This window comes from Microtus oregoni, unplaced genomic scaffold (assembly GCF_018167655.1).
Source record: "Microtus oregoni isolate MIOR12 unplaced genomic scaffold, Mior012 000006F_ref0000085, whole genome shotgun sequence".
Taxonomy (NCBI): domain Eukaryota; kingdom Metazoa; phylum Chordata; class Mammalia; order Rodentia; family Cricetidae; genus Microtus; species Microtus oregoni.
The window spans coordinates 402,230-426,298 of record NW_024543065.1 but is presented as its reverse complement, the minus strand read 5'-3'; the positions used below and the strand labels follow the sequence as shown (position 1 = coordinate 426,298).

The 24,069-nt window shown below is 43.6% G+C and overlaps 1 protein-coding gene across 6 annotated transcripts in view; it reads right to left on the bottom strand.

Moving 5' to 3' along the window:
* Window positions 1-22,808, bottom strand: part of Reps1 (RALBP1 associated Eps domain containing 1) — a 74,036-nt gene extending 51,228 nt beyond the window's left edge. For all 6 annotated transcript variants that reach the window (XM_041654640.1, XM_041654641.1, XM_041654642.1 and 3 more), the window contains exon 1: window positions 22,656-22,808. In XM_041654640.1, coding sequence (XP_041510574.1) covers window positions 22,656-22,808 — 153 coding nt within the window. The remainder of the gene's footprint in view (window positions 1-22,655) is intronic.
* Between the last annotated feature and the right edge of the window lie 1,261 nt (window positions 22,809-24,069).

Below are 24,069 nucleotides of genomic sequence, written 5' to 3'. Positions count from 1 at the left end.
ACGATACTGGGGTAAAAAACACTATTTTAAAGCAATCTTATCTTGACCTTCAAAAAAGACCAGATTTTTGGTGAGCTGAAAACACCAAAGACAGTCCAAATGGGGAATGCCAGCAGACCAGGGTGAGGGCTGTCGTGGAGGCAAGGCAGACAACTAGAGCCAGCCAGCCAGAGTGCTAACGGCCAGGCTAGTCTTCATGGCCAGGTCTGAAGAGCAGCTCGTAACCTCTAATTCACTCTCTCAGTCTTGAGTATTACAGAAGAGTTTATTGAGACTTAAGGGACCACTGCAGCAGTGTGACAATGGGTGGTCAGAGCTGGGATATGTATGACAAAAAAGCAATCAGAAGCTGAGACCTTTCAAAGAGATTCTCAAGGACCTTGTAGGGGGAACAGAAGGAAGGAATCAAAGCTAACTCTGAAAAGGAGAAAGAGCACGGAGACAATGAGGACACTAAACACAGAGTCCTTTAACAACAGGATGAAAGACATAATAACCACCAAGATGTCATTCAGTGTCAACTGCAAGGGAGGTGGTAAGACAAAAACAGATGTAAGAAAAGGTGTCTGGATTTGGTTAAGTAGGATAAAAGTGAACTTTAAGAATATCTTTAAAACAGGTATGGTGGCACATGCCTTTAATCCCCACTTAGGAAGCAGAGGCAGAAGCATATCTGACCTTAATCAAGGCCAGATTGGTCTACAGAGTTACAGGTCAGGCAAACAATCAGGGCTATACAGAGAAGTCTTGTCTTGAGAAAAAAAAAAAAAAAAAGAGAGAGAAGAAAAAGAAGAGAAGGAGGAAGAAGAGGAGAAGCTAAGCTTCCAGAGGCTGGATAGTGCATTGTTAAACAATTAAGAGCATGTATTTTTGTAGAAAACCTGGGCCTAAGTTCAGCTCCCAACAGCCACCTCTAGCAGCTCACAACACTGTAACTCCAGACCCAGGGACCCAACACATCCGGTCTTTGCCAGTATCTTCGCCTATGATGCCACACAGATACACACAGATACACATGGTAAAATGACAGTAATAAACCTTTTAGAAGACGATCTTCAAAAGAAAAGACGGAGAATGGAGAGGTGAGATGACTAATGCCTACGGAGAACAGAAGGGGTACGTGGTGGGTAAGGAGAGACAGGAGTCATTTGTTCTCTAACAGTAAGAAAGAGAATAAGAATAAACGGATGTGCAAAATCAAGAGAATTACATCGGAAGCAAAAAGGAACACTGCAGAAAATAACCACCATACAACACCACTGGTAACTATGACAATTATGGCTTTGCCATTTGTTAGGTACAAGTGAGAAACACTAGGTTTGGATTCCGTCCAAAATTAAGGCTTAGAGGGAAATGTGATCAAGGAAGTAAAAGATGACTGTCGCTAGCGGTTCAAAACTGTGGGCAGTCATCAGAAAACCTAACCATAAACTCCCTTCCTTGGGTCACCACACCCTAACTTTCTGGAAGCAGACTCTCTACTGAAAAGGCTCACTAGCAACTTCAGCTTCTGGTCCTGCAGATCTATGTAACAACTCTGACATGGCCCGAGTTGCAGTGGCCTAGGCTAGGAACAGTGCTAGCATGAGGTGACACTGTGTGCAAAGGCACCCTCAGCTGTAAGTGCATTTGTAGCTCTACTAGCACCCAGGTACCCAGAAACTATCCACGTTGTGATTTCTATTGTATTTTATGAACAAACGTACACGCTGCAACACTGGGATACCCAGATTCTGCCTCAGCTAATCCCTGTAATTGCAATAAATTCCTAGCTTTGTTTTTCTTAAAATTTCTCAGTCTGCTGGTACACTTAAAAGAAAGTCCTCAGAGGCAGAAGGGGAACTGGTGAACTGGTGAACTGGTAAAGCAGCAGCGAAGTCAGAGCTCAGACTCGGGCCATTTGTTCCTGTTCTCACTGCCTCTCCCTCCTCATGCCCAGAATGCTGATGGGGTAGGGAAGAAGCACCCACAGGGCTAGGCAGCAGGCCAGCCAAGTGCAGCTCCACCGCCCACTCTTTCTACTTCCCTGCTTGAAGAGGCCTGTGCTCACTCCCTCATCCCACTCACGTCTATGAGTGGACCGCAAGCAGGCCAAAGCAACTGAGTGGCCCCAAAGTTCTGTGTTTTCTAAACATCTACCATGCATTTCTGCTACCACAGGATCATGAAAGAATCTGAATTTTAGATATGTGCAAGCCTGCAATCCTAGTACTTAAAAGGTTAAAGCAGGAGGAAGGGAGGGTGGGGAGGAAAGAATGATAGATGAGTGAGCAAGGAAGGGAGAAAGAGGAATGAAGGAGGGGGGAGGGGGGAGTTTAAAATCTGAATTTTAAACTCCAAATGGTGCCAAACTGTACTGCTAGTTTTATGTCAATTTGACACATGCTAGACTCATCTGAGAGGAAGGAGTCTCAGTTAAGAGGCAGCCTGTAGGGCATTTTCTTTTTTAGTGATCAATAGGAGAGGGCCCAGTCCACTATGGATGGTGCCATCCCTGGATTAAAGGTTCTGGGCTGTATAAGAAAGTGGCTGAGCAAGTCAAGGGGAACAAGCGAGTAAGCAGCAGCACCCCGAGACCCCCACCTCCGCCTCCGCCCGCGGCCTCTACATCATCTCCTGCCTCCACGTTACTGCCCTCACTTCTTTTGAAGGTGATTTGTTATCTGGAACTGTGAGTAAAACAAACCCTTTCCTCCCGAAATTTGGTCATGGTGTTTCATCAAAGCAATAGAAACCCTAACTAAGATACAAACACACATGCGTAGGAGGGAGCACAGGTTCCGCGTAACCATAATGTTGTTCAACTCAGGGTCTCCAAAGCCTACCAAAGAGAAGACAATTCATAAAAAGGAAGAGGAGCATCTTGAGGAGGAAAGAGGGTGCTACAGACGAGGAAAACAGCCTGATAAAAGCAAGTGATAAAAAACACAAGCTATGTGAGAAACAGATCACAGACTTGCTGAGTTGAAAGTCCACGTTAGGAGAAAAATCAGGATTGAGCTGGACATGTGGGGGTGAGCTGTCAGCACACTGTAAGTGGGCAAACAGGCTTGAAGCAGCAATGCTTTAGCCCTGAGTTTGTGTGCTCACAAAGCTGATTAGTCACCTAGGGCACGCCCACAATACCACTTCAAAGACTGCTCTCACCATGTACAAGAATTCTGATCTCACACTATAAGAACTAACTAAATGGAAAGCCACTAACCTACTCCTGAATTATACTACACATCTACACAGAAATATTCATGTTAGCATAATTACTTTAGTGGGTCATTACATCCCCTTCTCTGTGTCCCTAGCTTCTGCTAGAGATGAACCTAGGGCTCTGAACACCATTCTACCACTGAACTTTATTTCCAGCCTAGCCATGATACCAAAAACAAACAAACAAAACCACAAGAACAATCCTGATACTGTAATGTATTCACACTGCCTGGCTCAAGGCATCTTACCAGCTTCTCCATTATCAGCAAGTATGTTGGGTCTAGTTGAAAGACTTACACTGTCTGCTCTCAGGGGCTCCATATAGTTCAAGAGCCGATCAATCACTGTCATTTGGAATTTTTAGGGTGGTAGAGCCGATCAATCACTGTCATTTGGAATTTTTAGGGTGGTAGAAGAGTTTAGTTAGGACCTAACAATATACTGTTAAGGAACGAAGATACTAAAAGTGTAGTGTTGTAGGGTGAGCGGCGGGCTGCTTCCCGCCGCCTGGCTCGGCATGACTAGCTTTACCCGAAATAATTATGCGGAAACTGTATTCTTTTAAACACTGCTTGGCCCATTAGCTCTAGCCTCTTACTGGCTAGCTCTCACATCTCGATTAATCCATTTCTAACAATCTGTGTACCACCACAAGGTGGTAGCTTACCGGTAAGATCCTAACCTGCGTCTGTGTCGGGGTGGGAGAATCATGGTGACTGACTGACTCGGCTTCTTTCTCCCAGCATTCTGTTCTGTCTACTCCGCCTATCTAATTTTCTGTCCTATTAAAGGACCAAGGCAGTCTCTTTATTTAACCAATGAAATTAACACAAAACAGAAGACTCCCCCATCAGTGTAAAAAAGAAAACATAAAGAACACTGCTTGGCCTATTAGCTTAGGTATATTCCTGGCAAACTCTTTTATATTAAGGCATTTCTATTATTTTATATTTTACCATGAGGCTCGTGGTTTGCTGGTACTGGTGTGCAGCTTGGTCTTTCTCCTCTGGCAACTACATGGTGTCTCACTGACTCCACCTACTTCTCCTCCTCTATCTACTTGGAACTCCTGCCTTGCCCTATTCTGCACTGCAATAGGCCCAAAGCAGCTTCTTTATTAACCAATGGTATTCACAGCATACAGGAGGGGAATCCCACATCACCTCCCCTTCTCTGTCTTAACAAAAATGAAGGTTTTTAACTTTAACATAGTAAAATTACATATAACAAAACAGGTATCAAGAAGGAATTACAGTTACAATATTTATATCTACTTTATCTTTTGTCATAACTAAGGAAAACTATAATTACAACTACCTATTCTTCAACTCCATCAAAGACTCCAGAAGGATAAAATACTACCTACATAAACAGGAAGAGCATTGTAAGCAACTTCCAAAACTCTAGAATTGACAGAGACATCTCGCTGTCTGAACAGTCACCCAAGTTCTTCTGTAACATTGGGGTGCCCATATTTAGCCTACAGGCCCATAGTATCCAGCAGACTTTTTCATGAAGCAGGAAATTTCAAAGACAGTTCCGTCTATATTGGCAGTTTGTCAGTCACTTTCTTCTGTGTTCTGTAGAAAGTCTAGCAGACTCTTTCATGAAGCAGGAACCCTGAAGAACAGTCTCACCTTTAGGTTAAGTTCAGCAGTCATTTTTCTGTGAGTCCTGCATGTCCAGTTCACAGCACAGCATCAAGGAGTCCAGACAAGAGCAGTTTCTTGCCCAAATGGCTAGCAAACTCTATAGGGAGCCTCTTTGATGCCCATCATCCTCTTGAAGTAGACTGGTGCTGCCAGGAACAGATGTGTCTAGTTGTCATGAAAAGTCCTAAGTTCTTAAAGCATTTTAAATGGCATGTTCTGTTAGTTTTTGAAAAGTTTGAAGAATAACTATCCATCTGAAATATATCTCTGTACATCTAGAAAACCTAACTAACATGACTACATTCTAGAAGACAATGGCTCTTCTCCCAACAAAGTCTGTCCTCAGGATTAGGGACATCAATTAGGGGTTGATTATAACTGTATAGGGTTGGGGTTTGGGGCAAAGTTTTGTAGGCTCAGGGATCTCACTTTTTTAAAAAAAGGAAGTTGAATGGGATAATAGGTAGATTAGAGTGAGCTTACTCTCACTAATAATAATAGTGAGTAATATAGGGAATACTTGTGAACTATTATTTATAGGCAATTTTCATTGGTATAGATTCCTGTATATTTATACAAATTCAAATGATATTTGTGATTGAATATGCTCCTATTTCTATTTACAATATTTGTAAATCTATTCAAAGTTATTTTGTCAGATTATATGCATGCATGTTTCTACCTCTGTTTAAGACATTTTGTATACAGAGACCCACACGGGAGCACCGGACAGAAATCTCAAGGTCCAAATCAGGAGCAGAAGGAGACGGAGCACGAGCAAGGAACTCAGGACCACGAGGGGTGCACCCACACACTAAGACAATGGGGATGTTCTATTGGGATCTCACCAAGGCCAGCTGGCCTAGGCCTGAAAAAGCATGGGATAAATCCGGACTAGCTGAACATAGCGGACAATGAGGAATACTGAGAATTCAAGAACAATTGCAGTGGGTGTTTGATCCTACTGCACGTACTGGCTTTGTGGGAGCCTAGGCAGTTTGAATGCTCACCTTACAAGACCTGGATAGAGGTGGGCAGTCCTTGGGCTTCCCACAGGTCAGGGAACCCTGATTGCTCTTCGAGCAGATGAGGGAGGGGGACTTGATCGGGGGAGGGGGAGGGAAATGGGAACCGGTTGTGGGGACGAGGCAGAAATCCTTAATAAATAAATAAATTTAAAAAAAAATAAAAAAAAGACATTTTGTATACTGATACAATTTTAGAATATATTTATCACATTGCATTATACATTTCTACCTCTGATCAAGATACTTACACATTGTTTACATTTTTAGGCCATTGTCCTTATTTGCCGCACTGTTATTTAAAGATTGTTTAATATTCTAATATGATGGTCTTAGTCTTTGAGCTATATAGGTATTAAGAATTGCAGGTCAATAGTCATCCATGTTGGTCACACTTATGGTTAGACTAATCAGGCTCTTTAGATACATGGAGATTGTATTCTGCATAGATAGGTAATCTTCAACCACTTCAAAGAACTGTAAAACATGGCATTTAAATAACTAAGGGTTCTGTTTCGTGAGACACAAGTGCTCCTGGTTGAGCACTAAAGACACCCCACTTGGAGCTTGTTTTCTTCTTGGCAAAACTGGTCTTTGGGAAAGGAACTGCCCATTCCTTGACCACTGAAAAATGCACGGTTGTCGGGACAAGCAGGATACAAGAAAAAAGACTGCCAAATCTTGCCAAGACAGGGTAAGACAGTTTTACAATTTTTCCTGCTTCTGAAAATATCTGTCAGTTACTCTAGGTCTTAGCCAAAGTTGGTTGCTCCAACGTTACAAATGAGACTCTGGGTGATTGCCCAGATAGCCAGTTGTCTCTGTCATTTACTACACATTTTGGAAGCTGCTTGATTGCACTTTCTGCTTACTCAAGTAATATTATCTCCCTTCTCAGGTCTTCAATGGAGTTGAAGACTAGATAGTTGTAGTTACTTTCCTCTTATGACTTAGCCAAGCTATTTCTAATACAGGACTTAGACTCCTTAGGATAGAATAATTATTAAAACATTTAGCATATGTTTCTTGCTTAATATTGTTTATGCTTAATATTGTTTATATAATTCTAATTTTTGTACTTGATTATCTATTCTTATTATATATAGTTTTGTATTGGGTTTGGAACTATTATTTCGACAAAAGGGAGAGGTGATGGCGAACCTCCTTCAGCCAACGGCCTTTGAGAGGCTGGACCAGGTTGGGTGTGGCCTTGGGTACCAAAAAGATGCAGACCCACTTGTGCAATCCCCCAAACTATCTGGATGCTGGATGCCATTCCTGCTCCCCGTTGTGATCTATGAGTTCCCCTTTAAATAAAGAACCCCTTATTATGCCCTATTTGGAGCTAGTGTGCGATTATTTCATCTTGCATGTTCCCCTTCATCTGGCACATTCCCCTTCAAAGTGCCAATAGGAACCAGTCCAAATTTAAATTAGAAAACATTTTTAAAGGAGCAATATACAAACTGGCAGACGTATCTTTCATTCTTCTACCTCTAAGGCATCTGATACTGAGTTGTGTGGCATGCAACAGCCTTTTCTAGTTTCTACTTGTTCCTTCAGAAGCCTCAGACAGCGAGTTAGCTGCCTCAGGCCCCTTCTCCTCTACTTTCTTTTGCTAACAAATGCATTCTGGCTGACCTTTTTCATACTTATGGCATAAACTGGCATCTATTTATTAAGGATATAAAAATCATGTTATGGAAGGCACTGCTAAGCAGGCCCTCAAAAAATGCAAACAGAGGCTAGCAAGATGGCTCAGCAGGTAAAAGCATTTGCCTTCAAACCTGATATTCTGAGCCTGATCCACAGGACAGACATGGTGGAAGGAAACAGACTACCACAAGTTTTCCTCTGACCTCCACACATCTGCATATAAAAACATTTGTAATCCCAGCACTCGGGAGGCAGAGGCAGGTGGATCTCTTGTGAATTCGAGACCAGCCTGGTCTACAAGAGCTAGTTCCAGGACAGGCTCCAGAGAAACCCTGTCTCGAAAAAAAAAAAAAAACAACAACAACAACCACATTTGCCCTGCATGTGTGCGCACACACACACATGAACGTAAAGGAAAAATTTGAAGGTCAGTAAGGTTTATTCCCCATATACACCTCAATTGTGGAAGATAAGCTGAGCCTTTGGGGGTCAGGGGTGACGGGTTTGATCAGAATCGGCAGGTTAATCCCAGCATGCCTACAACAACATGGGCAGCAGCAGCTCCTAACTATTCTGAAGTACCACAGCACGGCTGCAGAAACAAAAGATACCCTACCTCAACTGAATGGAAGGAAAGAAGCACTCCCAAAGTTATTCTCTAACGTCTATATGCCCTGTGGCACATGCACAGCCAAACTCACATACATACAAATAATAAGGATTTAAAAACATATACTTTACACTTATTGAGCAGATGATTAGTTTCGCTTCAACTGATAAAATTATGTTCTTCGAAAATCTAATAGAATATTAAGTGTCTTGGTTTTAAAATTAAGTCCCTTAGGAAAATCATTAATTTATTTAGCAAATTACTGACAATAATCAGTGGGATCTAAATAGACACAGCAAAAGGAACTATTTTAAGACCTATCTTTAATGTTCCCAAGCCATGCCCAAACAAGTTAAGGCAGAAAGGGCCTGTTATAACTTTTAGATTCTCACAGGACTCCCAACAGCACACAGGAATATGCTACCAATTACCAATGACACCATCAAAATGCTTTGTAAATGTCAAATAAATTTTATTTGGGTATTCAGATGAGTATTAGAAACATGTGGTTGAGGGCAAAGACAATAAATATGTGAGAAAATAAGCATTAACCATATATCTTAGCTATTGGCAAATGCCCCGAAGGGCCTGGACACATAGTAGCTGCATTTAGTTGAAGAGTGGTCCTTGAACCTGGAAGAGCCAGGCCTGTCACCTGGCATCAACATATTCCTGTAGAGAAATGTTCTCACTGAACCCATTAACCCTTAGAGTCAGTCTCCAGGTACTGCTAGTCCCACGTGGTTTCTAAAAAAAAAATTGTATGCTTCCAGTGATCCTCAAGAACTGGGAGATCCTGAAAGCCTGTGGACAAGTCCTTGGGGGTTAGTCATGCTTAGGGTTTTGCCGCTCCACCTCTTCAAAGACTATAGAATTCCCATTCTCCGTATCTTCACCCTAACCCCAGCACTTGGGAGGAAGCCAGCCTAGTATACATCGAGCTTCATGCTATAACATAAAACCATTTCAGGAAAAAAAAATCCTATAATTACACCATTCATTAACTCAACAAGCATTATTAAGCACCTATTATGCCCCAGTGTGCACACTAGCCCTCTACCTTCGTTGATGCTAAAGGCAGAAGGACATTATTATTAGGTCTTGAAGCCAGGACAAACAGCTAACTGAGCTGTCCATTAACACAGCAAAGTGAACCCGGATGCCTCGGTTAGCTGTTTGTCCTGGGTTTGAGACCTAACAGACATCTCTAACATTAAGCCTGCATTCCTCAGAAACTACTGCCCATGCTAAGTCACCCAACTGATACCGCCATGCTTTCAAATGTCCACCTAACTTGCTGCCTAGATGGGACGAACATGGTGTCTCTCTCTGCATGTCTAGACTTCACCATGAGATCTACACACAAACAAAAGCAGTTCCTTCGCATCCCCTCGGTTAGCAGCATCACAGTTCCGCCTGCTCAGTGAGCTCACCACCTCAGAACCATCCTTTATTGGTGTCTCTGGTCTTTATTTGTGCACACTTTTGGAGAAACAAACCCTCAACCTAGCCGCACAGGTAAGGGGAAGCAAAGGGATTATCAGCACGACCGGAGCAGCAGCACCACGCGCACACAAAACACACACAACCAAAGCTGTGGCACCAGTTTGAGAACAAGGAGCAATTGTTCTGTTATCAAAGCCAAGATACTGCAAATTCCAAGTTTTCTCACAGAGCAGAGCAAATGAAACTTTTTGATCACATTCTAAGAACCAGGCCCCATGCTCACAGCTTACACACACTTCCACTAGCGTTCATTACCAATCGTTCTGAACTGGGATTAAAAGGAAATAGTCTCAGCAGGTTAAGTTATCAGATCAGGGTAAGAAGTTAATAAGCAGCAAGCAGAGATTTAAATCTGAAGCTGTCACATTCCAAAGTCTATGCTATTTTAACTAAACTCAAAGCTTGTTGACATGGAAAGTCACAAATGTTGTCCTCTGGAATATAATGCAGTACTCTAGGAGAAACACTCACTCTAAGTAAATTACTAATAATGTAGCATGGCAATATGTACTCAAAACACCAAGCCCGTGACCCCAAGTCACAAACTCAACATAAAATAGGCAATAAGTGGGGCTGGAGAGATGGCTCAGAGGTTAAGAGCATTGCCTGCTCTTCCAAAGGTCCTGAGTTCAGTTCCCAGCAACCACATGGTGGCTCACAACCATCTGTAATGAGGTCTGGTGCCCTCTTCTGGCCTGCAAGCATACACACAGACAGAATATTGTATACATAATAAATAAATATTTAAAAAAAATAGGCCATAAGTTCCCTGTTCATGGCTACTAATATCTCTACATCCACGTCTATTTTTTGCTTAACTCATAGGCACAAAAGAAACAACAGTCACTATTAGATCAGCCCTCTTTACAACTTATTTTACACAAAGGAGTAGAACTGTGCCGCCTGGACCTCAGATCTCGCTGCTTACAAAAGCTCAAGGAGAATTAAATGGATATGTCAGATCAACCCACCTAGATAACAGCAGCAGCTAGCTGTCTACAACGACTCATAGTAGTGACAGACTAGTTTTCCAGTCCCCAAGGAGCAGATATTACTATTACATTAAGATTATAATTTGTCAGACACAACTATTTCAAATTCAGGATTTGGGGACATTAAATTTCTCTAATTTCCCATAAAAAATACGGTACTCCAATTAAGAATATATTAGTGCAGTAAATATGAGCTGGTTTGAATGAGATGCTCCCACTAAGTCTTGGGCACTTGGTTCCCAGTTGGTGGTTGTTTAGGAATGATTAGCAGGGAGGGCCTTGCTGGAGGAAGTATGTCACTGAGATGGGCTTTGAGGTTTCAAAAGACTCATGGTATTTTGAGTTAGTCCCTCTCTACTTCCCATCTGTGGTCCAAGATACAAGCTCTGCCCCAGGCTCCTGCCATCGTGGATTCTCACCTTCTGGAGTCCTAAGCCCCAACTAAACTTTCTATAAAAGTTACCTTGGTTGTGATGTTTTAGTACAGCAACAGAAAAGTTAGAATATACCACTCAAAGACCAAAGATAGACACTGGTTAGATTCTTTCTAAGTCATCATTTTCGGCCCCTTCTAGGTCTAACAAATGAGTGCATACACAGAGTAAGATAACTAGGTACAATGGCACATGCATGAACCTGGTACTCCAGAGGCCGAAACAGGAGGATCCCTTGAGTTTAGAGGGGGAAAACTTATATATACAGAGTATACAGAACAGTCCCTGTCACACCATAAGTACTTCAACATTGTGTGCCAGACATGGTCCCACATGCCTGTTATCCCAACAATTGAAAGATGGAGGTAGGAGGACCAGGAATTCAAGGCGATCCTCAGCTACATAGCATATGTGGGGCCAGTCTAGGCTACATTAGCAAAAAGTAGCAAGGAAGCATAGCCAGTTCTAGTAACTCTTCATGAGACAAGCTACATAGAAAGTCTATCTTCAAAACCCAAGTCCCTCACCAAATGCCACTTTACGTTAAATTATGCTTCGGTTTGATATATAAAATTATATATACAGTACAGTCCTTTATACAACACTTCCAAAATGGTAAATTCATGATAAAAAAACAAAACCAAACTAGCACTGTGAAGCACAATTTTTACAGCATAATACAATTTACCGAGTTTAAAGCAGACTTACAGTACTGTGTACCATGACATCACCCAAGCTTAGGACTGCCCTTATCCCAGAATGATTCCCTCCAGGCTGCTGCTTCTGCCCTACCATTAGGAAACCACCAATACTGTTATTACGGATCTTTCCCACAGACATTTTTTCTATAGATAATTTTCAACTATTTCACATAATGCAACACAACAGGTACTTCTTTATGTCTGGCTTCTTTCATTCAGTATGTTTCTAACATTTTTTGTTGTAGCATATATTAGAAACCTGTTCTTACAATGGCAGAACAATTTCACTTTAGGGATATAACATTTTATTTGTCAGTTACTAACTTTTGAGTATTTGGACTCTTTTTCAGGCTTGCTACCATGAATGGTGTATTTTAAATGTTCCAACAAAGAATTCTTGGAACATTTTCTCATTTCTCTTGGGTAGATACATAAGAGTAGAGCTACTTATTCCTAGGTAAATTTATGTTCACCTTTTAAAGAAACGCCCAGTGTCTTCCAAAACAGTTTTGTGCCACTTATGTTCCCAAGAGCAGTGTGAGAATATTCCATCTCTCCACAAAACCAATACTAAGAATATAGTCTCTAACTATAGCCTGTCTAGTGACAGTCTAACACTGATTGAATGTGTCGTTCCCTAACTATTAATGATGTACTCTAGATGAAAGACCTTTATCATGTTTATAGTATGCAAATATCTCTCCCAAATCTGTATTCTTTATATTTCTTAAGTATTCTCTATAATATTAAGTGTTAATATTTAATATATTTGGATAAAATTCAATTTATAAGTTCTTTTCTTTCATGGTACATATGCTCTCAGTGTTATATCTAAAAACTCAGGCTAACTCAAGGTTGCAGAAGATTTTCTTCTATGAAATCATCTAGAAATTTCATGGATTTAGACTTCATAATTAAGCACATAATTTTGAGATAATTTCTGTATATTGTGTGATTTATAAACAAAAATGTTTAAGTAAATTTTTTTCCTAAGTAACCATCTGATGAGAATACTATCAGTGAACTATCCTGGCACATTCCCCAAAATAAACTAACCATAAGTGTAAAGAGTTATTTCTGATTTCTCAGGTCTGATCACTGACCTCTGTATTTGACCTTAGGCCAATCATTCTGCCCTGATTAGCAGAGCAGAGCAGTCAATGTTTAGAATGGAAAGAGCCAAGTCTCCATTTGTTCTGCTTCTTCTTCCAAATCTTTGGGACTGGCTAATGAAAAATCTGCAGGGACTTTGCTAAAGTCTCAGTATTAATATGCAACCTTCCGGGGTGAACTAGCCAGGGCGATGCAGGAGAGCTCACCCTCGTGGTTAAGGACACGGGAGAGTTGACAGGCTGACCAACCCAGACCTAGAACCACAGCTAAGTGTTGGCCCACCCCATCTGGGATCTGCTGGAGCATGTGAAAGAACTGGTTCCGCAGACCCAAAGCTGCAGGATTTCCACAACGCAGGGCAACAGCAGGATAACCAAGAGGAATCCCAGTAAGGGTCCAGCAGCAATAGTGTAGCAGAAACCAGAGGCCCAGACCAATGACTCTGCAATGAACACTTGCAGGTAAAGATGTATGGATAAATGGGTTTACTGCATGTCACATTGCAGCTTTCATAATGAGATTGTTTTTCTTTTCTTTTTTTTCTCTCTTAAATTTTATTTTATTTTATTTTGGAGGGACATTGCTAGGGCAGAGGGCAGATACGAAGGGACAGGAAAATGAATAGGTGGAGATCCATGATATGAAAGACACAAAGAATAAGTAAAAAAAAAAAAGTTTTAAAAATTCAGCCTTCTGACCTAGATACATATTCTGCTTATTTAAATCTTTATATTCTGAGCAATATCTTACACTTCGGTGTAAAAAATTTAGTGCTTCGTTGATTAAGCCGAACCCTAAGACTTGAGATCTTTTTGATGTTACTGCAAATGTGTTTCCTACTATTGTATGCTGACTTCCTGTTACTAGCCTGCTAATCTGGCCTCAGATTACAGCAGAGAGCAGAGCCACTGGGCTGGAACACTGCCTCACCAATCTATGGACCTTCCTACTGGCCTCCCCGTGTTCAAACTGAAGCAATGACCCCTCCAGAAGACTGTGGACAGGATCCAGACCATTCCTGCTTTCTGGAGGACATCTCTTTCTTCTTCCCCTCAGCAGTCCTAATCCTGACAACTGAAATTACACATTACTTTACAATCCCATTCACACACACACACACACACACACACACACACACACACACTTTATTCAGCTGCCCCTGACCTGGGTCTGTCACTCTCACGGGCACATTACTTTTCAGACACTCCCTATATGCTCCATCTCTAGTCCTTTACTTTTCAGACACTCCCTATATGCTCCATCTCTAGTCCTTTGCCTGCCATTTACTTCTCAGGTCATTCAAATCTGGCATTTATTGCAACTAGTCCATGAAACAAGGCTATAAAGACTTACCAATGGCATCTAGGTTTCTAAAGCAATCCAATGGCTTCATTTCTGTTCACATTTCCCTGCCTCTCAGCCAAATGAAATCTCGGGGCAGCTGGCTCTCACCTCCTTGGAACCCTTGATGACTGTCCTGGCATCTCCACCATGACATGCCCTCTGTCCTCCATCTCTCTTCACCCATTCTGCCGTCCTTAGCCTCCACCCTACAACCTCTACTTCCCAACTTAGAAATGTTCATTGCTTCTTGAGACTCAACTGTCAGACATTTTTTTCTTTTTCTAAGTTTTTTCTTCAATAATTTCATTAGTTACCGCTTTTAATTTGCCAACAAAGTAAAAATCTTCAACTTATCTTCCCCTCAGAGATAAATATCTTAAATTTGTAGGTCTTCCGTGATAAAGTTCATAAGTGACACACAGGCTTCCATAAATTTAAAATGAACAAAGGAGAATTCTTCATTACTACTTTACCAAAACAGTACCCCCTAGGATCCACTTCTCTCCCAACCATCCAATACTGACAACTCCAACAACATTCTTATGTTCTTTCTTCTCTCTCACTCTCCATATATATTTCTGTAGCTTCCTACTTTAAACTAAACAATCTCATTTAAAAGTCCACTCCTCTCTAGCGGGCTGTCTTGCTCTAATCTAAGTCACCATGAACTACTTCCTATCCACTGGCCAAGCTGCTCACCTCCCCAGTTATTATGAGTAGTCTTAAAAAATACAATTCAGATGCTATTCCCATGAATAAAAATTTATAGATTCCTATAAGATCCCAACTCCCTACAGTAAGTGGTCCTTCCTTCCTCCTCTCTGGTCCACTAATCCCCAGCTTCTCATCTGACACATTATCTCTTCACAGCCCCAGGCCCTTCACAGTTCTCTTGATACACTGTCTCGCTCACCCCATCCCTAGCATGGCTGTCCATACCTCCTCTGAGATGTCTCACTATCTTCCTATCAGTGGTCCTCCAGTATCACACAGTTCTTTTCAACATTACCAGACACAAGGCACAAGGCAGAGACAACAGCTGATCCTTCACCACCATGTACAATCCCTGGAGGTAGACAGTGACCACCACAGGGAGTAGTGTAGAAAACTGATTTGTAAAAGATGTCCCTTCAGCATTTCAAGACCATGTTATTCTACCATAAGACTTTGTTAATCTCAGGTCAAATGATCTTCCTAGGCTATAACAGGCCAGCAACATCAAGTTAAATGCAAAATGTTGCAAAACCGTGTTTTCTAAGCAGATGTCCAGTGTGTTCACCAGACTCCCAAAGGACTAAACAACTCAAAAAATAACACTTACTAACAAAATCTGACTTCGGCCTTTAAACAGCAGACCTCAAATTAAGTAAAATTCTTGAAACAAAACAGAAAAGAGATGTATTTTTTTAAAGTCCAAGTCCTGTAATTTACCAATCTTAAAGAAATGTGGGCAGGGCAGCAGTGGCACCCATCTTTAATCTCAGCACTCCAAAGGCAGAGGCAGGAGGATCTCTGTGAGTTTGAGGCCAGCCTGGTCTACAGAGTGAGTTCCAGAACTATCTCCAAAGCTACACAGAGAAACCCTGTCTTGACAAACAAAAAAACAAAACAAAACAAAAGGGCTGGAGAGATGGCTCAGCAGTTAAGAGCACTGCCTGCTCTTCCAAAGGTCCTGAGTTCAATTCCCAACAACCACATGATGGATCACAACCATCTGTAATGAGGTCTGGTGCCCTCTTCTGGCCTGCAGGCATACAGACAGACAGAATATTGTATACATAATAAATTTTTAAAAATTAAAAAAAAACAACCCAAACCTTTTACCAGTGTGTCTTTTCAAAAAAATAAATAAATAAATAAATAAATAAATAAATAAATAAATAAATCTGGGCTGGGTAGTTGTGCACTCAGGAGGCAGAGGCAGGATCTCTGAGTTAGAGGCCAGCCTGTTTACAGAACAAGTTCTAGGACAGCCAGAGTTACACAAAGAAACCCTGTCTCGAAAAGAAACAAGCAAAAACAAAACAACAACAAAAACCATCAGCACAAAAAGAGAAATATGGCAGGTAATTAGCACCCGCCAGCCTAATCTCTTCTACAGCTTGTAAACAGGAAGAACTGAAAGAAGATGTATCTATCCCAGTGTCTTGGTTACTTTTCCATTGCTGTGATAAAAACCATGACCAAAAGCTCTTAAGAAAGAAAGCATTCGATTGGGGTAACAGCTTCAGAGGGTTAGAGCCCACGCCAGCAGAGCAAGGGCATGGCAGCAGGGGCAGTGAGAGCTCACACGTAATCCACAAGGAGGCGGCAGAGAGAGCACACTGGGAATGCGGTGAGTCTTCTGCACTCTCAAAGCTCATCCCCAGCGGCACACCTCCCTCTAAAAATGCCACACCTCCTAAACCTTCCCAATCAAGACACCACACAGGTGAAAGGTTGCAGAAAACAAAACATCAGAAAGGATAAAGACTAGCAGCCAGTTCAACTCTCATTCTGAAGTCCCACTGGTCAGACACCTTGAAGAATCAATACAATCTTCCCCTCAGCTGCTGCTTCTGTTAGTCAACAGAGCATTCAGAGTGCACAGGAGCAGCTGACGTGCAACAACAGCAGAGCAGTGCTCGCTCCCATTTTCTTAAGGGTGTGGCTGGACGGAACAGGCCCAGAGCACAAAGACAGTTTTTTGAATTAGAATCTAGAAAACCCAACCCAGCCACTTCACGAGTGGTGATCCGGATGAAGTGATCCGCGATCCGCAAGGTCACAAGACTGGCTGAAGCCAGCTTCTGTTTAGTGCTCCCATACCAAGGCCCTGTTCTTTTCTACTGTGTCATAATGCTTGCAGTAAGTTCCCAAAACACTAAAATCGGGGCAAGAAGGAAGGTAAGGCTCCAAGTAGCATGATATGAGTTCCAAAAGTAAGCGTGGCACTGTATGAAGATTTCAGTGTGACCTCTTTCATAAGTAGTGAGTGAAAAATGTCTAATTAATGCAAGTGTACTTTTTATTCTTGACAAATAGTCTAGTGATTTAGAAATTACAAAACAAAAATCCCACAACTTGAGAGTTAAGTTTCTAATATCCAATGCACTTCAGACGGCTCGCTAGTGAACAGATCTGTAACTAGCTCAAGCTAACAAGATAGAACCTGGTTTACACCTCATTGTTGTTGCTTTTCTTTCATTAAATTTATTATCTTACTCAAATATTCTACCAAGCTATTGCTCAACACAACTGATCTAAAGTGTTTCAGCCTTCTGGCTGGCGAACTTCAATAAAAAGGCAGTTAGCACCCAAAGCGTTTATCAAGAGATCACACATGCAAAGTCTGTGTAAGTTTCACATTTCCCAGAAAAAGATTTTTTTTAAACATGAAAGCTAAGAAGACAGACTGAATAATGTGATAAATAATACACTTTTCCTATTCTTTAAAAAATAAATTGTTTCTTGAGAAGTTAATTTTAAAGTTATAACACTGAAAATTGTCAGTAGACAGCAAAACTGATGATTAAATCCTACAGGTCAGATCTGTGATTCTTGCGCTGGGACAAAACATCACAAACCTGAACCCCTAAATAGGTTTTACTCTGCAGTTCCAGCCAGCTCCAGCTATATAGGGAGACCCTGTCTCAAGAAACAAACACTTGGGTGCTGGAGAGATCAGCTGGCGGTTAAGAGCACTGGCTGTTCTTCCAGAGGACCAGGGATCAATTCTCAGCATCTGCATAGTGTGGCTCACAATAGCCTCTAACTCCAGTTCCAGGGAATCTGAGACCCTCTTCTCACCTCTATAGGCGCGACGATTCTCACAGTGCAGTCACACATGCTGACAAAACACTTTTGCACATAAAAATAAATAAACTGATATTTAAAAAAAATAAATAGATGCTAACGAGTGTAATGATATACTTTAAGATGTCTGACATTGTAATAATATAAAACGGTGTCTGTCTGTACCCAGAAAGCAACAAGAATCCATCTCTCTCTGAAGTGACTGTTTCAAGATATCATTATAAATTAAACTCTTTACTATGCAAAAGAAAATGTCTACATACAACTCAAAAGCAATCTGAAATCTTTACCCTGCATGAAGAAGTAGGCACAAATCAAAGTCTGCGTGATTTAACGTCATTCCTCACCTGGTCTCATATCACATGAACAGTGAAGAAGCAGCTTCAAGGTGGCAAGGGACAATGAGAAGGGGAGGACACTCACTATTTGTAAACAAGTTCTTTAACTTCTCTGCCTATCAAGTTCCTAGTTAATAAGAATGATACCCACTTCACAGGGCTGTGGCAAGGATCAAGTGAGTTCCTGCATTGGTAAAAGGAGCCCACTGGGCACTGAGTAATGCAGCTCCTGCCTCCTTCAGCTCTGGGCCCTCTGTTCTTTGTTCTCTACCCTCATTTCTCCGGATGACTTTTATTAACAAATGTTGAAAAACACTGGATCAATCAAGGTCTGCTCCCTGCCATCAACAGAGGTGAGAAAGAGGCCCGAACATGTGAACAGAACCAACAGGCATCATGAATAAAATACCTGTTTCTACTCATTGCAGGTTAGCACATCCTAAAATGCCCCGTGATCACAAGGCAGTCCCTCGGCACTCCTCCTGACCTTTTCTAATTGAGTGACGCCCAAGAGTGAGGAATCCTTGCCACCATCTCTCTTATCCAAACTATGCCAAAGAGTCTTCACTTATCAAGTTAGCCTTCAGAACCCCTGTAACTCCAGCCTCATTTCCTGTCCCATTGCCAGAGTCCAAGTCAGGTCTCAAATCTGTGCAATACTGACATTTTGAAGAAGATAATTCCTGTTATACAGGTTGTCCCATGTGCTCTGGGCTATTAAGTAGTATCTCCGGCTTTTACCCACTACATGTCAGTAAAATCATTCCCTCCCCCATTTTATAGCAATCCAAAATATCTTTAGACATTAACAAATAGCCAGAGGGAACAAAAACTACTCCCTCATACACTGTCCTCTCTCACTCTATGGGTTTTGGGTTTTTTGTTGTTGTTGTTGTTGTTGCTGTTTTTAATTATTTCATTACTTTAAAAATATTTTCTGGAGAGTCTGAAGCATACGCCATAACTGATCTTGGGAAGTCAGAGAACAACTTATGGGTGTCAGTATTTTCCCTTTCCACCATGTGGGTCCTGGAGAACAAACTCAGGTCATGAGGCTTGGCATCAAATGCCATCCCCCATGGAACCTTGTCACCAGCCTCCTGACCCCACGCTTTGACTGTTGCTGGCCCAGTTCCTCACCATTTCCTATCTCTGATACAAAATCAGCCCCCAAGATAACCAGACTCCAGCTGCTTTCCTCTGCTGTATCAGAGACAACTGCTTCCTAGAACACTGCTTCTGTGAAGCTTTTCTTTCCAACACCCTTCACAGCGAGTTCAAAGCTCCCCATCCAGCCTTGACCATCTGGACGCGATTAAATGTTGTCTGACAAGGTGCTTCACACAGTAAAGTAAGGCTACCCTTCAGAAATACACCGCACCCTGATTTTCCATTCCACTGCTGTCACTCTGGTCTGCATGTCTACTACCCAGCACCTATACCACAGGTCTCGGCAAGAGCCTCCTTCCCTACCCTCTAACACCTCAGCTATTCAAAGCCAAAACTTTCCAAGGCCTCTCCACTGCCTACTGAAGTATGTATCAAGTCTCCTGCCTTCCGTCTTTAGTGACATGACCTCTTTCTTCATCATCTCCAAATCTTACAATCTCCTAGTCCTTGAAGGCCTCACTGTGATCTGCCTTCGGTTATATTTTGCCCCTTGCTTGGAAGTCCATCTGAACTGTGCCCTATTTCCGCCTCCTTTGTGCTTGTGAACACAAAGAACCTCTCCCAGGCGTCCTCTTCTTCACACATGAGCGGCCCTGCCTTTTAGACCCAGAGCACCTGTGTCTCCTAGTTCCCCGCAGAACTTGCTCAGCAAAAAAGGGTACAGAACTGCCTGTTTGTTTTGTCCCAAACACTTCTCACTAGAAAGCAAGGCAGGGCTGTTTTCAGAAAATCTCAAAACTCCTTTCAGAGACAGAAACTCGGCCACATTCCCTTCTGTCTCACATTTCTAGGTCTTAGGCCAAATTCTAAGTATTCCAGATTGCTATTCAGTTTAGGTTAGGTATCCCTTATCAGTGATGCTTGAGACTAAAGTGTTCTGAGTTCTTTCTTTTCCCTCCAGGTTCTGGACTGTTTGTATATACACAATGAGATATCTTGCGGGTGGGATCCAAGTTTAAAGAGAGCTCATTTATGTCTCATATACACCATTTTTACAGTTTGAGAGTAAATTTAAAAAATGATAATTCTGCACACAAAAGTTCATGGTATGTGATTTTCAAACCTGTGCTACTTTGGCCCTCAAAGCTTTGAATTTAGGAGTATCTCAGATATTCTGAACAGGGAAAATCAACCTAAACATATTACTGTGAGAGTCTGGCTTCAGGGAATTCCAACAGTTTCCAACTTGTAACTGAATCTCAAATATTTAAGCTATTTAAGCTGTCTATGCACAAAGGCAATAGAAATTTATTTTCAAATGCTAATACAATTGAGTAAAACATAAAAACATAAAAACAAGTTGGACTTAGCTGAACATAGCTCTGCTGGAGGTTAGTGGATGCTAACTTGTACGCCCTAAACAGTACATTTAAACAGCCAAAAGCTTTGTGCACCAACAAAATGACAAAAGTCAGGTTCTATCAACTCCATGCTCAACCCCATGCCCCAGATATCACCCCAAATATATTTCGGGCAGCTTCTCCTTCATTTTAAGCCCTTGAAAGTGTGTTTTGTTTCCACAAAAAGAGCAGAATCATGAATGAGCATGTTTTGACCGAACCTGGTAAATTCTGTCCCAAGTCCATCAGACACTAGCCCCACATTACCACCATTAACCCATAAGCAAACTACAAGCTCTGTTTTGTGTGATCCCGGGCTAACACTGGCTCCACATCGCGAAAGGGCCAGAAAAACAAAAATAATGAATCCGCAACAGAATCTACCTAGCTGCTAAAGCCTAATCATCATGCGGCCCTTTTCAGCAGCATGGATCACCACACCCCCAAGTTTTAAAAGGTAAAACAAAATTTTAAAAAAAGGAGAGAACTCATTCCCTAGGCACAACTTTTACATGAGGGATGTGCACATAAACTTTATATAGCACGGGATTTTTGTTAGAAGAAAAGTGACTTTCGCTCTACCATGGGCCTACAAGAACTCAAGGCTGAAGAGGCAAAGTGCTCGCCCAGACTCAGGCTTCTTAACAAGAGACTACAATCAAAGCCTGGAGACTCCTGGCCCAGCCCACACCTGAAAACCCAGCAGTTGAAGGAGCAGCACGGCTCTGAGTTCAAGGCAAGCCTGAACTACAGGGCAAGAAGCTGCCTCAAAACATTAAAAATAAAATAAAACCTCTGGCCCAATATTCTGCTTCTGCTACCTTATGCCCATGTGTCTGGAGATTCAGAGAACTGGCTTGGATCAATATTAGGATGAGAACTGAAAACGGCTCCTGACAGGCACTTTAAATAGGCTCTTAACTACTACCAGCTATGAATCATTTAGCAGCAGCGTTAACGCTCATCACAAATATCAGATATGAACTTCTACGAAGTTTCCCGTAAAACCAGATGACAAGGTTAAACATCCGTGCTTTCTGCTGCAGGGCAGGACTACATATTTCGATTCCAGCTGCTCAATATATTCCAAACCAAATCCACAAGATCCACCAACCGTTCCCGAGTGCCCACTGGAAGATACTGTCCACCCATACATCGGTGACCCATCCTACGAAAAAGTTCTTTTTCCATCTACAGGCAAAGTATTAGCCAGAAGTTCAAATTTCTTAGTCTCCCTAAGAACATAGCTTCCTTAAAAACAAAAACCAAACCAACCTGCTTCTTGGATACCTTAAGTTTAACAAACAAAACAAAAAAGCAAACAAACAAACAAAAAACCCTCACTTCATCGAGTCTGTTCGGCTCACTCAAGAACCCAAATGGCATTCTGCCTGCCTATACTCGTAACTTTACTATTGTGCAGGATCCGAAAAGCTGTGTGCAGACGGGTATACATTACTAGGAGCTAGGATTCACACTCATTTCACCCGAGAGCCTCCCTGGGAAGTCGCGCTCTCTCCCAGTGCACAGGCTGACCGAGGGGGGGGGGGGGGGGATGCAGGCTCAGACCCCGCAGACCCCCGCCCCCCATCCCGGCTGAGCGACCCCTCCCCCTCCAGGAGTCCCCGCGCACCCGCACCTGCGGCCTCGGCCCGCGGCGGGGGAGCCCCCGGGGGAACCTGCCCTTCTGGAAGCGTCGCCCGCGCCCGCTGCCCGAGGCCCGCGCGACAGACCCGGAGGTGGGGGGGGGGGGGGGAGGGACACGGCGGCGGTACCTGGAGGACCACGTCGTTGGGCAGCTGCGCGGCCCGGAACAGCTCGAGCACCCGCCCGTTGACCACCACCTTCTTGGTGCTCTCGATGTCGCAGTAGGAGAAGAGATCCGAGTAGTATTTCTGCTCGGCGTCGCTCAGCGTCAAGCCTTCCATCTTCGCCTCGGCCCGGCGACCGCCCCGCCCCGCATGCACCACCGGGGCGCCGGCCCCGCAACTCGGGGCGGCCGGCGGGGGACTCGTGCGCGCGGGCACGGCCTCCTCGCGGGGGGCCGCGAGCTCGCGTGGCCCTGGGGCGGCGGGCGGCGCTCGGCGGCGCGCGGTAGCGGGCTCGGCGTGGGTAAGGAGGCGGCGGCCGCGGGGCTCGGCTCGGCCGCGTCCCTCGGGCTTCCCGCCTCGGCTTCCCCTTCCGCCCACGCCCCCCCCACACCCCGCCCGCGAACTTGTGGGGCTTCGGAAGTCTAAAGTTTCGGGAGCTCGGGGCTGCGCGTGGCCGCCGCTCCGCCTCCCTCGGCCGCCATTGACTGCGCCCCGGGCCCGGCACTGACAGCGGCGGCCGCGCTCCAGACCCGGATGTGAGGCCGGGAGGAGAGAGCGCGAGAGGGAGAGGGAGAGAGAGAGAAACACCCACCGGGCTGGCTTGGCCGCTCCCGGGAGAGCGGGACGCAGCGCCCCCTGCTGGCCGGAGCCCCGCGGCGCGGCCAGGGGAGTCCGCGCGCCCTCCGCGAGGACCCGTAGCTAAGGGGACAACCTGGGGACCCGGCTGGCTCACTGCGGGAGGACTCAGATAGGGTTGCTGCGGGCTCGCGGGTGGCAGCTCCTGGCAGCCAGCCCTTCCTACCCGATTGTACCTGCCGAAGAGAATGCATCGCCTTGCTATGCACTGGAGCTGGAAACCTTGCTCAGATGTGGACCGCTGACACTCATCAGCCTGAACCCCCACTCTAGCCCCAAGCCGTGGCCTCTGTAAAACCAAGTTTGCAAACTAGAAAGGAAAACGGTCAAAGTTTTGGTCACCAGGAGCCGGATATTGTCGATGTATATGTCATCGACTCTGGAAACCTGTGTAGGCCTTCAGCCGACCCCAGGGCCTCAAAATTGCTTCCTCTGTGAAAGTGATGGGGTTGCATTGCCTCACTCTGCGCCTGTCCTAGAAAGGGGTGCATAAACTCTCTCTAATATTTTTTTTGGGGGGGGGGAGGTTTGAGACAGGGTTTCTCCGTGGTTTTGGAGCCTGTCCTGGAACTAGCTCTTGTAGTAGACCAGGCTGGTCTCGAACTCATAGAGATCCGCCTGCCTCTGCCTTCCAAGTGCTGGGATTAAAGGCGTGCGCCACCACCGCCCGGCAATTTCTCTCTAATATTTTAAAGCTGTTTTTCGGAAGCTCTGTGAAGTCAGGCTGGACTTGAACTCTTGA